This window comes from Rhipicephalus microplus, chromosome 7 (genome assembly GCF_043290135.1).
Source record: "Rhipicephalus microplus isolate Deutch F79 chromosome 7, USDA_Rmic, whole genome shotgun sequence".
Lineage (NCBI taxonomy): Eukaryota > Metazoa > Arthropoda > Arachnida > Ixodida > Ixodidae > Rhipicephalus > Rhipicephalus microplus.
The window spans coordinates 1,932,594-1,946,251 of record NC_134706.1 but is presented as its reverse complement, the minus strand read 5'-3'; the positions used below and the strand labels follow the sequence as shown (position 1 = coordinate 1,946,251).

At 42.8% G+C, this 13,658-nt stretch overlaps 1 protein-coding gene across 6 annotated transcripts in view; it reads left to right on the top strand.

Annotated features, from left to right (window-relative positions):
* LOC119180112 (thioredoxin domain-containing protein 11) overlaps window positions 1–13,658 on the top strand; it is a 58,356-nt gene that overhangs the window by 28,257 nt on the left and 16,441 nt on the right. For 2 of the 6 annotated variants that reach the window (XM_075868443.1, XM_075868445.1), the window contains exon 8: window positions 5,947–6,024. In XM_075868443.1, coding sequence (XP_075724558.1) covers window positions 5,947–6,024 — 78 coding nt within the window. Of the gene's footprint in view, window positions 1–913; window positions 1,373–5,946; window positions 6,025–6,139; window positions 7,967–7,990; window positions 10,245–13,658 lie in introns of those variants that run through there. The other 4 variants (XM_037431251.2, XM_075868444.1, XM_075868442.1 and 1 more) reach the window with 4 other exon arrangements.

The following is a 13,658-nucleotide window of genomic DNA, read 5'->3' as shown; positions in this document are numbered from 1 at the left end:
CGCTGGCAGACAGCTCTGCTTACGCATTGACACTTCGGGACAGGCTTTGTCGAGCTTTCTGCAAAGCAAGGCAATGTTTGGCATCGGCCAGGACTCAGCAGAAGGCCCAATATGACCCTAAGTATCGCGACCTAGTGATCTTGTCCTGCAGCGTAACCACGCTCTTAGCGATGCCAGTAAGGGTTTCTCAACCTCGCTCGCTCCTAAGTGGCTTGGTCCGTAACGAGTGGAGAAAGCTTGCACTTCACTCGCGTACTTGCTGAAAGATCCCCGTTCAGGAAAACTCAGCCATGCCCATACCACAGACATTAAACCTTTTGTATCACTGTCTGACGAGCTCGCGTCAGCGCCCTGGGGCACTTTGTGCAAGCAACGGGGCACACCCGGGGCGGCGGACCGCATTCGGACCCCGCACCGGTATAATCTGAGGAAGCAGTCACCTTTGGGATTTCGCGCCGGACTGAAGGCCCTCAGTTTACTGTCTAGCCTCAGTATTGGTTAGCTTCTTTACGGACTGTTCTCGTAAAGTAGTTGACCCCGCCCAGCTTGCTGCAGTGTTTCGTCTTTAAGTGCTCATGTGTATTTTATGTTTTTATGTTTCTTTTGTTTAATATTAAGAGTTATTTGTATTTTATGTCTTTATTTTCTTTTGGCCAAAGATCAAGTGTCATTTTTCTCTGTTTTTACTTTTTGTGTGTTTATTTCGTCTACCGCGAAGGGAGTTGTGACCTTGAGTATCTGTGCTTATGCGAGGAAAATGGGACGAAGGACGCTTTGTGCCTTTTCTCGCGCAGCCGTCGGCAGTGTGTGTGTGCGTGCGTGCTTCTGTATGTGTGTAAGTGCGTGACGCTTCAGTGCATGCCCGTGAAGAGTGTGCATCGTGGCTTCGCCCTATCACGATTGATTGTTGTAGCGCGAGAACAGAAGGACGACACAGAGATAAGAAAAACACGAAGGACACGAGCGATGTGGCGTCGTTCTGTTCTCGGGCTATAACAATCGTCATGTCATACCAACTAGCCCAAACTGCCACACTTCGCCCCATCGACGGGGACACTGGAGGTGCTAGGAGGCCTGACCCAGTGCCGTCAGACAGTACGGCCGTGCCCTGCTCTCGGTTGACGTCGAGAAGCCCTGCTGCTTTTTTCACCATGGCTCCTGCGCAAGGCCAGCTGACAGCAGCTATGTGCTGCCGGCCAAAGCCAGGGTGCCTCGCAGCCAATTCTGGTTTGGCCTCCCTGATCCTCGGTGAGGCTTGGCTTCCCAGCGAGGTTCCCCCATCCCCACCGAGAAATTCGGGGCCTCCAAACCACCACCGAAGCGGCGGTCGTCAGACACACTGACCAATATCAAGAGCAGCAACGAGCCATCAGTGAGCCCCCTTCCTTGCCTCTGACCTCGCATTCGGGCATCGCACTCAGCAGACATTGTTACGCTCTTCCGCCCCTCCGCGCAACGGACGCTATCCCGCTTCAGCACCACGAACACTAGTCCTACTTTCTTGTGCTCCCCTTTGCAAACATGTATAGTGTCATGTTTTTATTTTGTTATTAATGTTTTTTTCTCTTTCATCATTTCTTTAGCAGCAGTTACAGGGCTAGACTGACATTAGCTGTCGCTGTCATTTAACTGCATGGGCGACATCCGGCTGATTTTGCAGACCAGTAAAGGGCAAATTTAGGAGAGGGGGATATGGGAATTGAGGCTAGCCCGTTGCCATTGCGTGGGCTTTGCCGCCTATTTCTGCCGTTCTCATGTCCCGACATGACTGACCTCTTCCGCTGTCTGCCGCGCTGGGAGAGCAAGGAGTAAGGTTTAACCCTTCGCACTCTGTAGCGGATGTCGACTGTGGCAACGCGCGTGGTCTCCTTAGAGGCTTGGCGCGCATGCGTTGAAAATGAGTCAGAGATTCTCTGGGACAGCTTACGGTCAGCACGCATTCCCTTTTCCGTCCGTCGACTCTCGTTGTTTGGGGCCCGTCGGACTTCGCTGACGGCGCCTCGCGCCCGAGGCGAACACTCACCTGTTGTTGCCCCTTTGCGTATGCCCGGCGGAAAGGCGGTGCGGTGTCCTAGTGCGGAGCCAAGCTACGCCGACCCGTCCTCCTTCGAAGCCAACGCGAGCGCCTTTTTCTTCGCTCGAGCAACCGGGCCTTGGTCCCGGTGTTTCCGTGAATCACTTTTACCACGGAGACGTGCTCGTGGCACCCCATGTAGTACTTTTCGCCCGTGGCGTGGATAAGCCCATTTTCTTTCCTGCAGCGCCTTTGCAACGAGCTGTACTGCGTTTTGGTGTAGCCACAGACAATTAAGTGTTGCTACCTTGAGCAGTACTGTATTCTCGTCATGGCGACGGTTAACGCATGCCCTGGGGCCGTACTCCTTCGGGATACGTGTCACTACAGCCCTTGCACAAATGACTACGTACAGTAGGTTATTAGAACATTTTTTTTATGCAGCTGAAGTGAATGGGTTCTACAGTGGCATCAAATGTCATCTCAGTTGCAGGGGAACTGACAATAGGAACGCACTTGGCAGACAAGGGTAGTACAGTTGTGTCCATGGATACGTAAAGGGTGCTTTCCTGAAAGGGTGGGTTTTCCATAAACGCTACTTGAACATCGAATCTACTGTAATCTCTCTTGTGCGGCAATCTACAGTGGCATCGCGAAGCTTCAGGAAATCATGTCCTAGAATTACATCATGCGTAGAATGAAAGAAAACAGCAAAATCGGAAATAAATTTCTGACACCCCAAACTAACAGCCACTGTGCATACATCAACAGGTTGTGCTCACTCTACGAAACATATCAGCACAGTTCTAACGAAATAGAACTTTTCGTCCAAGAAGGTATTCGAATGCTAGACTCATCATCATCATCATCATCAGCCTGACTACGCCCACTGCTGGACAAAGGCCTCTCCCATGATCTGCCAATCAACCTGGTCTTGTGCTTTTTGTTGTCACGTTATACTTGCAAACTTTTTAATCTCATTGGCTTACCTAACTTTCTGTCTCCCCTTCGTGTGTTTGCCTTCTCTGGGAATCCAGTCAGTTACCCTAATGCCACCGGTTATCCTGCCTACGTGCTGTGTGTCCGGCCCATGTCCATTTCTTTTTCTTGATTGCAGCTATGATATACTTAACCTTGATTTGTTGCCTGACCAACTCTGCTCTCTTCTTGTCTCTTAAGGTTACACCTATTATTTTCCTTTCAGTCGTTCACTGTGTCGTCCTCAATTTAAGCTGAACCCGCTTTGTAAGCCTCCAGGTTTCTGCTCCGTAGATAAGTACTGGCAAGATGCAGCTGTTATATATCTTCCTCTTGAGGGATAGTGGCAATCTACCAGTCATGATTTGAGAGTGCTTGCCAATTTTGCTCCACCCCATTCTTATTCTTCTAGATACTTCAATCTCGTGGTTCGGTTCCACGGTTATTACCTGCCCTAAGTAGACATATTACTTTACAACTTCCAGCGTCTCTCCACGTATCACACAGTGTTGTATTCTGCCAAGGTTGTTGCACATTACTTTAGTTTTGTGCATAATAATTTTCAGACTTACTTTTCCGTGTCCAGTTAAGTAATCATGAACTGTAATTCGTTTCCTTAGTTACTCATCAAGGCAATGTCATCAGGGAATTGCAGGTTACTAAGGTTCTCTCCATTAACTCTTATCCCTAACTCTTCCCAGTCTTGTGTTCTGAATACCTCCTGTAAACATGCGGTTAATAGCATTGGAGAGATCGTGTCTCCCTGCCTTACACCCTACATTATTGGGATTCTTTCGCTTTCTTTATGGAGAACCATGGTGGCTGTGGATCCTTTGTAGATTTCTTCCAGTATGTTTATGTAAGGTTCCTCGATGCCCTGATTCTGTAGTGCCTGCATTACTGCTGATGTCTCGACTGAGTGAAATACCTCCTTGTAATCTATGAAAGCTATGTATAGGGGTTAGTTGTATACAGCGCATTTCTCTATTACCTGATTGATAGTATGAATATGGTCTATTGTGGAGTAGCCGGTACGAAATCCTGCTTGGTACTTTGGCTGATTGAACTCTGATATTGTCTTATTTCTATTAGCTATTATTTTTGAAAATAGTTTGTAGAGAACGGAGAGTAAGCTGATCGGCCTGTAATTTTTCAAGTCTTTGGCATCTCCTTTCTTATAGATCGAGGTGATGTTGGCGTTCTTCCAAGATTCTGCTACCCTTCCCATCAAGAGACACTTTGTATCTAAGGTGGCTAATTTTTCTAACACAATTTCTCCGCCACCTTTCAGGAGGTCCGTTGTTACTTTATTTTCACGAGCGGCTTTGCCTCTTTGCATTCCTACTAGGGCTTTTCTTACTTCCCCTGTCGTTACTGGTAGGATGTCGAATTCTCTTGGACTATTATAGTTTCTCACAATACCATCCTGTTTTTTTTTTTACTTCTGTACAGCTCTGTGTAAAACTCCTCCGCCATATCGACTATCCTATCCATATTGGTTATGACATTGCCTTCCTTGTTTCTCACTGCATGCATTCGATTTTTGCCTATGCACAAGTCTGCCTTCGCAGCTTTTATGCTTCTGCCTCTTATTACAGCCTGCTCAATTCTTTACATGTTATGCCTCCTGATGTTGGCTACTTTACGCCTATTGATTAACTTCGAAAGCTCCACTAGCTTTATTTTGTAGGCTTGTGGGAATAGTGAATTCTTGGTTCGAAGTGAATTCAAAGCGAATAGTTGTTTTGATCGAATAATTTCAAAGCGTATTTGAGTGGTATGTATGACATAAAAAAAAAGGGAACATTTCTTATGACCCAACTAACCTGCACAGTGTTTCTTTTGCATTGAAATAGGGACTCTATGCAAATGCCATTCATTTTTTCGTTCAAAGGAAGTCCGAACAACCTTGAGTAGTAGTTTCGGTAGAATGCAAATGATAACCTGTAAGATACTTAATGATTTAAAATTTATTATACTTGGATCATATAAGCCATTATAATAAGCTTAATAAAATGGAGAATTGATTCGAGGGTAACATGTTCCTTTAAAGGGGCTCTGCAACACTTTTTCAAGTAGCCATGGAGCCAGTAAACATGTTGCCTCACAAATTTACTGCTGCAAAGTTTCTAGAATCAGCTGAGCGGAGTTCGAAAAATCTGTCGCACGCTGCAATTGCATTTTTTCTTCTCGTCTTGACGAAATAGCTGGAATCTAAGCAGGGAGGAATGGCATGGCGAAAGAAAATACTCCAAACGTACCTCGTAATCTTGAGCACCTCCATTTTTTTTTTCTTCAAATACGTGGCTTTTCAGTGCAATAGCACAAGTACTCATGGACAAGCGGTGATCCCGGTAACAACGAGCGCACCATGCTCAAATCAGCCAATGCTTGTAACCAGAGCCGTATATTTCTTCTTGACTGTGGCAAGTGATTTTTTAGCTTGTAGTGTCATTTGCCAAGGAAAGAAAGCTATTTTTAGCTTTGAAAATTTATTGTAAATTACAGGCCATGTGCTGCACTACAATATTTGCCTCACATGTTTTTGGTAGCCTTGTCTACCGATCGGCAGCATTTTCTGATCATGTTCAGTTTGTGTTGCAGGGCCCCTTTAGATTTGAAGGGAGGCTTCACGGCAAAGCAAATTTTTTTGGGTAGGTGTTTTCACTGTTTAGCACTTCTACTTGCAGTGAAACCATCTTTACAGGCTAGCCAGAGGCTCGTATTCAAATCACGTATTCTGTACAATATTCTCAACGTTAATTTACCGTGTTTAGAAATTGTTCAATATACGAGATAATTTGATACAAACGGGTTCGATATAGTCGGGCTCGACTGTGTGCAGCAATACTGATGAAAAGATCTTGAAAGCAACTAGGTGAGCGTACCGTAACTCCCAAGTACACGTACATCATGCTGCGTGCCTAAAGTGTGCCATAATTTATTTCTTTTAGGGTTGATGCATTCAAGAATGACCTGCCGTGGGAGTTTACTGTACAACAGTATCCCACCATCATCTTTTTCTCACGCAAGTAAGAAGGTTTTTTATTATTCAGTCGCACCATTTCACAGCTCAGTTTAGTGTAAACTTCTTGGTATTAACCAGTATTTTTTTTCTTTTCCTTTCTTGTTTTTTTTTTCTTTCAGTAAATATGGCTAGGCCTGCCAAAGCGGATTGGAAGCTTGAACGGCAGAGCCTGGCAGGCAGAAAACAAACCGAATGTGTTACATAATTGTAGTTATTCCCACAATTTACTCTACGTATTGCATGCTTTCATTATAGCAGATCTAAATCTGAACTGTTTGTGCTGCAGTGCAGTGATGATGATGCTACAAGCTCTTAAAACAGCTGCTGTTTGAAGCTACAGTAGCATAATGCATTAAAATGTAAGCTATGGCATGCTTAAGAAGTCTAATAGTTTCTGAAAAGATCAGGCTGCCTGAAATTTATTAAATTTTGGACTTTTTCTCCGGGCTCCAGTTGTAGGGAACTTTTCATTTGTACTACTACAAAGGACCATGTCGTAGTAAGGGCCTGAAAGCCTTTACGTTGCATCATACCAGCGTGCCACAATGCGGCACTGCTATGGGTTACTGGCTGCAATGGGAGCAAAGTAGTGTTTTTTCAGCAGGCACTGCTTTGTTCGTGGTAATTTGATGAGGTTTATTGATGCTCACTACATATATGGCATTTTTTTTTCTTGGCATCAATATAGTGCAACAACGTTTATGTCATTCAGATTTCTCTTCGAGATTATTTCTAACGGCGACTATTGTAGCCTCTTTTGCCATAGCACCATATCTGGTTGTCTCTTGTAGCATTCACTTTACCTGTCTAGTGGGTGAATTTTTTTAATGATTATTATTAGTATTTTTTGTTATGTATGATGCAGTAGTGTTGTTATAGGCTATGAATACTCACTGGAGTAACTTGGCAACAATGAAATCAATGCGAGGTTGAAGGTTTCTTGATGAGGATTGAGACAGAATGGGAAGAGGGGTAATTTTACCAAGAACTGATAGGAGTGCAATGAGTCCTATCGTAAAAACAGTGATAACTTGTTTAAGCAGTAGCAGCTACAACAGTGACTGACCATTTTTGGGACTGTTGCAACAATGGAAACTTTCGTGACAATATTATGGCCACAACAGTGACCATTATGCCAACAGTGCTTCATAACAATGGCACAGCGTCATAAATGATGGTAGCATGATGTTTCATTTGTGACTTTGCCTGGAAACCTTTGCAGAATGATGTTGACAGTTATGAACCCTATGTGTGCTGTTTGACTGACTCCTGCTCTTAGTTAAGGTTCCTTTTTATGCTGTTCTGTACATTTGTTTTTCCTTCTCTTTGTGAATTCACGACTGAACCGTTTGTGAGGTTTGCAGCTGTTGGGTCACACGATCACACCTTTTTACCATTGGTTAATGGTAAGGCCCAGAATTTTAATTACATAGGTGATAGATTTTAGTATTGTATCATGGGTCTGTCGTGTTGAGACAGTGTCACTGTGGCATTATGCCACTGCCAAACTCTGCGAGTTCACTGCTCTAAATTCTCAACAAAAATAGGTATCATACAAGCATGCATTTTGTAAAAATAAAAATTATGTATTCCTTAAACAACAGCACACGTTCAAAGCACTTTCGAGACTTATGATATTCCAAGCAGCCAGAGCCAAGCTTAGCCATTGTGAAAAAGTCGGTACACTCAAAAACACTGCTTTTGGGGCCCTCTGCACTCACCCAAGGCACACATGTTTGTATTCCAAGGTGTTCAAAAATACCAATGTCCATTGCAACAATGACATTTCGGGCAAGCATTTGTTTCATTTCTTGAACATGTGAAGCTTTCGTCATGCAAGGTGACACCCATCTCCAAAAGTGTCGATGATATTATAATGTGAGCCCAGTCAACACCTTTCAGAAAGCCTGTATTATGCAGGACATGGTCACCTAATTGGCTTGATGCGGTCATCGCGGTTTCTCTTTCAGGAAAGCGGACAGCGTCCAGTACTCGGGCTTTATCACGACGACGCGGCTCGTGCGCTTTATACTGCGTCACATTCGTCACGAAGTGGCGAGGCAACTAGTGACGACCCTGTGCGATTCGCGTCTCTGCCTCTTGCGAAGCTTGCGCAAGCTTCAAGCCTGGCGGCTGCGCTGTTCAAGACTGTATCTTCTGTCATCCAAGATGGACAAGATGCGTCGCAGGGAAAAGACTTTACGTGATATGCTGCTGTCTCGATTACGACGAAGAGGGCGCTCATGATATTTGTGGTCGTTGTAGGGCGTTATCGTTTAAAGTTTATCGCAATTGTAAACTTCAGTGGTGCAAATTGTCGCCGACCATTTTCCGAGTGGTTGGTGGACGATTTTGTCTCGTTGAATCGATCTTCGATTCGTGCAGTGCTAAGTGACTTTTTGGTGCCCACCACTTCCTGGGGAGACATTTTTCATCTGCTGTTTTATGTGACACACACTTGTTGAGACATTGTGAAATGTCTACATTTTATAAGCTCTTCGCCTAGAGATTATGGTGTGATTTGACATCTTTAAGAGAAAGTTTAACTGCTGCCATTCGATAAGGGTTGCACGCGCATGGCTTTTCCATGCCGCATGTTGAGAAGGAGCTGTCACCAGCACGATTATTTTTGAGGAGTTTGGTTCCTTTTGTAGCGAATGTCATGTTCTATCAACAATCGTTCCAAAATCTAGTGTTCTTGGATATAAGTGATCTTAATATACAGGGCTGCAAACTTTCTAAAGCAATATATGAATAGAAAGGACTAGATACAGCCTCTGATTCTCATGCACTATTTATTTGGTAGGGACCACAGTGTAGACGAATTTAATATTTCACTGACTTGTGAAAGCTGCTTTTTTGAAATTGCAGTGTGCTTGAAAAAATGTCACGTGACTTTGTCAAACACTGAGATGACATTTGTTTTAGATATGGAAGATTGCAGTGTGCTTGAAAAAATGTCAGGTGATTGTGTCAAAACACTGAGATGACATTTGTTTTAGAAGAGGAAGGTAGCTGCTGCTTTTGCTCTATTGGCCATTCGTCAGCCCAGTAATTTATAAAAGTCCATGTAGGATTTAAATGAAATGCTTTATTTTTAATATCTCCTTAAGTATGTGTGCTATCTTGATTGATCGGAGTGTGCTCTGTCAAGCCCTGTGTCTCTTTAGTCTTTTTAGAATGTCTAATTTAATGTTGCTCATTTGTCAAGGTGTAGGATTTCTTAGTTTATATGGGGGAAAAAAAGCTGCAAGCATTGTGAGTGTACCTTCCGGCAGGATGTTTTTTGTAATTGAACGAGTTTTTTTTTTGTAATTGAACGAGTTTAGAATTTTTTAAATATCTGCTAACTTCAGTCAATTTTGAGCGTGTGCTAGCCATTTTTTTATTCTGACCCATAATATGCATGCTTGTCCTGCAATATATTTATCGAATTGTATTATTTATACCAGTAATTTCAGCTTGTGCTTTCTAATGGTTTAAAATGTGAGAACTCGTCTTAACAGCTCAGGAATTGTGAAAATAATGATATGCTTAAATTTATTCCATGTCTTATTTTTATATAGAGAGTGCTGTACAAATGTCCGAAATCTAAAGCACTAGAAAATCTGAACTGTTTGCTGTGGCAATCTACAACCACCTGTCAGGAGTGAAGGCTGTGGACTATTCAGTAGTAATTTTTGAACTATTTTTGTTTTTGGTTTTTTAACACCAAGCTGATATTTACTGCTGATTTTCAAGAAAATGCTATGACACTTGAAAAGACACAAATTGCTTGAACTTACTGTTCGTTGTTGGCAGTATAATTCTGTGCAGTTTGCCTTTACATTGGTGTTACTGCTAACCATGATATCAGAAGCTCAGCCATGCATTATATTAGGCTCAATCAGCTTATTGCATAATTTTTTGCTTGTGTTATTGGGGTATTCAAACTTATATCATGAACTATATATCTTTTTGATGGCACATTGCACATTGCTGAGTTATTGTAGAAGAAAGTATGAACATATTCAGATTTTTCTTTGTGTGGGGTCGGAAATGTGTACCTGAACTATACGTCATAACTAGTTCTACCTATTTTGTTCTTTTGGCGTTAGTATCTACAGTTAAATGGTGGGACATCTTTGCTCTGCGGCGGTTCATTGAGCAGAACAGTTGCAGCTGGCATAAACATCCACTTTCTCGGATTATAATCATAAATAAATTTTGTTGTTCTTGAAACTATTCATGTGGTTTCAATATACAGTGGCTTTCAGTGTACATTTGAATGTAATTATGGTTAACAAATATTGCACTTTGAAATTATAGCCACGTAACACTGAATACAGGAAGTTCTGTGAAGAAACATTTCTTTCGCTGCGCTGTTCTACTGTAGAACTTGCCGAGTAACTACACTTTTACCATTACTTTCATATTAGTGAGGCGCGGGCACTTCTAGTTACAATCAGGGCGATCCGGAGCGGTATTCTTGATTATGATGCTACTACACGGCCAAAGCTAATCCGGTTCGAGCTTGGGTCAGATGAAGTGCACCAGGGGGCGCTTGCAAGCCGTAAAACATATTGGATATGTGTGAAACATTGGATATGGGTGAAAGGCTTGATTTGATCATTTGCAACAGTACCGAGAAGTGTGAAGGGCAAATAACATGGGAGGGAGGAAGGCTGCAGTCGACGATAGATTATGCACTGATGTCACAAAGGATGTATGATAAGCTCAGGGGAATGCACATAGATGAAGGTGGCTCCAGAAGTCTGGGTAGTGATCACAAACGTATCAAGCTAAGTTTTGGAAGAGCAGTGAAAGAGGGAAGGAGAAAAGATGAGCAACTACAGGAAAATTTTTATCCAGGAAGGCAAACTTAAATAGCCACTAAACAAATTGAGAAAGTAATCACGGAGGATAATAAAACAGTGTGGACATACATGAATCTAATAAGACTGTTTGAGCTAGAGCTTGCTAAGGCACGTGACAAGTCACCCTGAAAAAGAAGACACAAACCCAAGAGTTGGTAGGATGAAGAAGTTATAAGAGTCATAAAAAAACGTCGGGAAGCCTCTAGGGAACACATACATGCTAAGCAGCGGGGTGAACCGACAGATGATGTTGAAAAAAAATGGGAAATCTTTCTTAGCTGTAAAAGGGATGCATCCCGTCTGATCAGTGAAAAGATTAGAAGAAAGGGAGCTCAGTAGCTGGTGGAAATACATAAAAAGGAAAGAAAGGCAGCTGCAAAATTTTGGAACCATCTAAACTCCCTAAAAAATGAAACAAGCCTAGAGAAGAGGTTTATAACTACAGCTCAAGGTGCTGAACTGGAAGGGGACGAAGCTATTGAATATATAAGAACAAGGGTGACAGAAAAATTTCAACAAAGAAGTGCCTTATGCACCACAATAGACAAGGACGAATCAAGTGGTGCAATAGCTCCATTTTCAAAACAAGAGTGGGAAAGGGCTAAGAAGAGGGTTCCTAGTAATACGTCAACAGGCCCAGATGGCATTCCAATTAGGCTGATAAAGACATTAGGTCGGAAGTCTAAGCAGGCATTGAGAGAGGCAGTGAGCAAAATAATAATCGATGGTGAAGTTCCCGATGGATGGAAACTTAGCAGGATGAGCATGATCTATCAAGCAAAGGGGGACAAAGCTGACATAAACAACTACCGTCCTATAACAGCGACATCAGTGGTCTACAGGCTAGCGATGCAGATTATAAAGGAAAGAGTGCAGGCATAGATAGAGGATGAGGGGGTGCTGGGGGACTTTCAGAATGGGTTTCGGAAACACAGGAAGTTGGAAGACAATCTGTCCTCACTGACGCAGTGCATCGAAATAGCAGAAAAGGAACACAGGCTCCTGTGGCTAGCATTTTTGGATATCAAGGGAGCGTACGATAGCGTGGTTCAAGAGGAATTATGGGGAATACTGGATGCACTAGGCGTGGAAGATGTAGTCACTAATCTTTTAAAGGATATCTATAAAGGTAACAAGGTAGTTATAAAGAGGGAAAAACAGGTGTCCAAGCCTGCAGACGTAATGCGGGGGCTTAGGCAGGGGTGTCCTCTGTCACCCTTGTTATTCATGATGTACCTACAAAGATTAGATGCCAAATTAGAGGGAAGTGGACTGGGCTTCAACCTCTCTTTCGTCAAACAAGGAAAACTCATTGAACAGGCACACCAGCATTGATGTACGCAGATGTTATAGTGCTAATGGCCGACAACAAGGAAGATTTGCAGATATTGGTGGACATCTGCGGTAATGAGGGAGATAGGTTAGACTTCAGATTTAGTAAGGGAAAATCAGCAGTCATGATTTTAATGATAATGAAGGTAGAGAGTTTAGAATATAAGAGGCCACGCTAGAGATAACAGATAAATACAAATATCTGGGCATATGGATAAGCAATGGGACGGAGTACTTAAGGAAAAATGAAATATACATGCCCACAAAAGGTAATAGGAATGAACAAGTGATGAAAAAACAGAGCATTGTGAAATTACAATAGATATGAGGTTGTGAGAGGAATATGGAAAGGGGTCATGGTTCCTGGTGTGACGTTCGGCAATGCGGTCTTGTGCATGAGATCAGAAGTTCAATCAAGATTAGAAATTAAGCAACATGGAATAGGTAGGCTTGCTTTAGGAGCTCACGGGAATACACCAAATTGGGGAGTACAAGGTGATATGGGATGGACATCATTTGAGGGCACGGAAGCTAGCAGCAAGATAAAATTTGAGATGCGATTGAGAGAAATGGGGAAGGAGCGTTGGGCAAGGAAGCTTTTCTGCTACTTTTGCATGAAGAATGTCGATACAAAATGGAGGAAGCGAACCAGGAAATCGACTGGTAAATACTTAGAAAACAGCAGGGGCCCAAACCAAAAAGAATTATCAGTTAAGAAGAAGGTGAAGGAAGCTGAGTCCGATATATAGAGAATTGGCACGATTAAGTAGTCCGCACTAGAGATCTATCTAACTTTTAAGCAGGAAATTGCCAAGGAAAGGATCTATGGTAATACTCAGGGTAGTTGTCTAATGTTTGAGGCCAGGATGGGAGTATTGCGAACCAAGACATATCGGGCCAAATACGAAGGGGTAGACACGGTATGCAGTGCATTTGAAAAGGAAGAAGAAACTGCTGAACACTTGATAATGTTCTGTAGAGGTCTTCACCCTGTAGTTCAGGATGATAGCGCAGAGTTGTTCAAAGCACTGGGGTTTTGGGACAGGGAGGGCAAAATCGACTTTAAGCGGGTAGAATTAACTAGAAGGAGGTTATCTGATTGGTGGCTAAAGTCAAGGCACGAGTGAAAATGAAACTCTTCCCTGCAAAGTACAAATCCTCAAACTTACTTTTTAAGGGAAAAAAAAAATAAATCTAGTTTTTGGTTCGTTAAGTATTACGTCTTGGTGGCGCTAGCCACCCCCCGATCTAAAGGGTACAGCCATATCCATTGATCTATCCTTACATGTCACTGATGAAACTCAGTGTACGATTTTTCTATAGAGCCATTTATGAGCAATGTTATTCATGCTAGGACCGCTCGAACGTTAAAAACTTTACATGGCACTGAAAATTAATTTAATAAATTCATCATTCGATAAAGTTTTTCTTGCACTTGCCTGTATTGCTG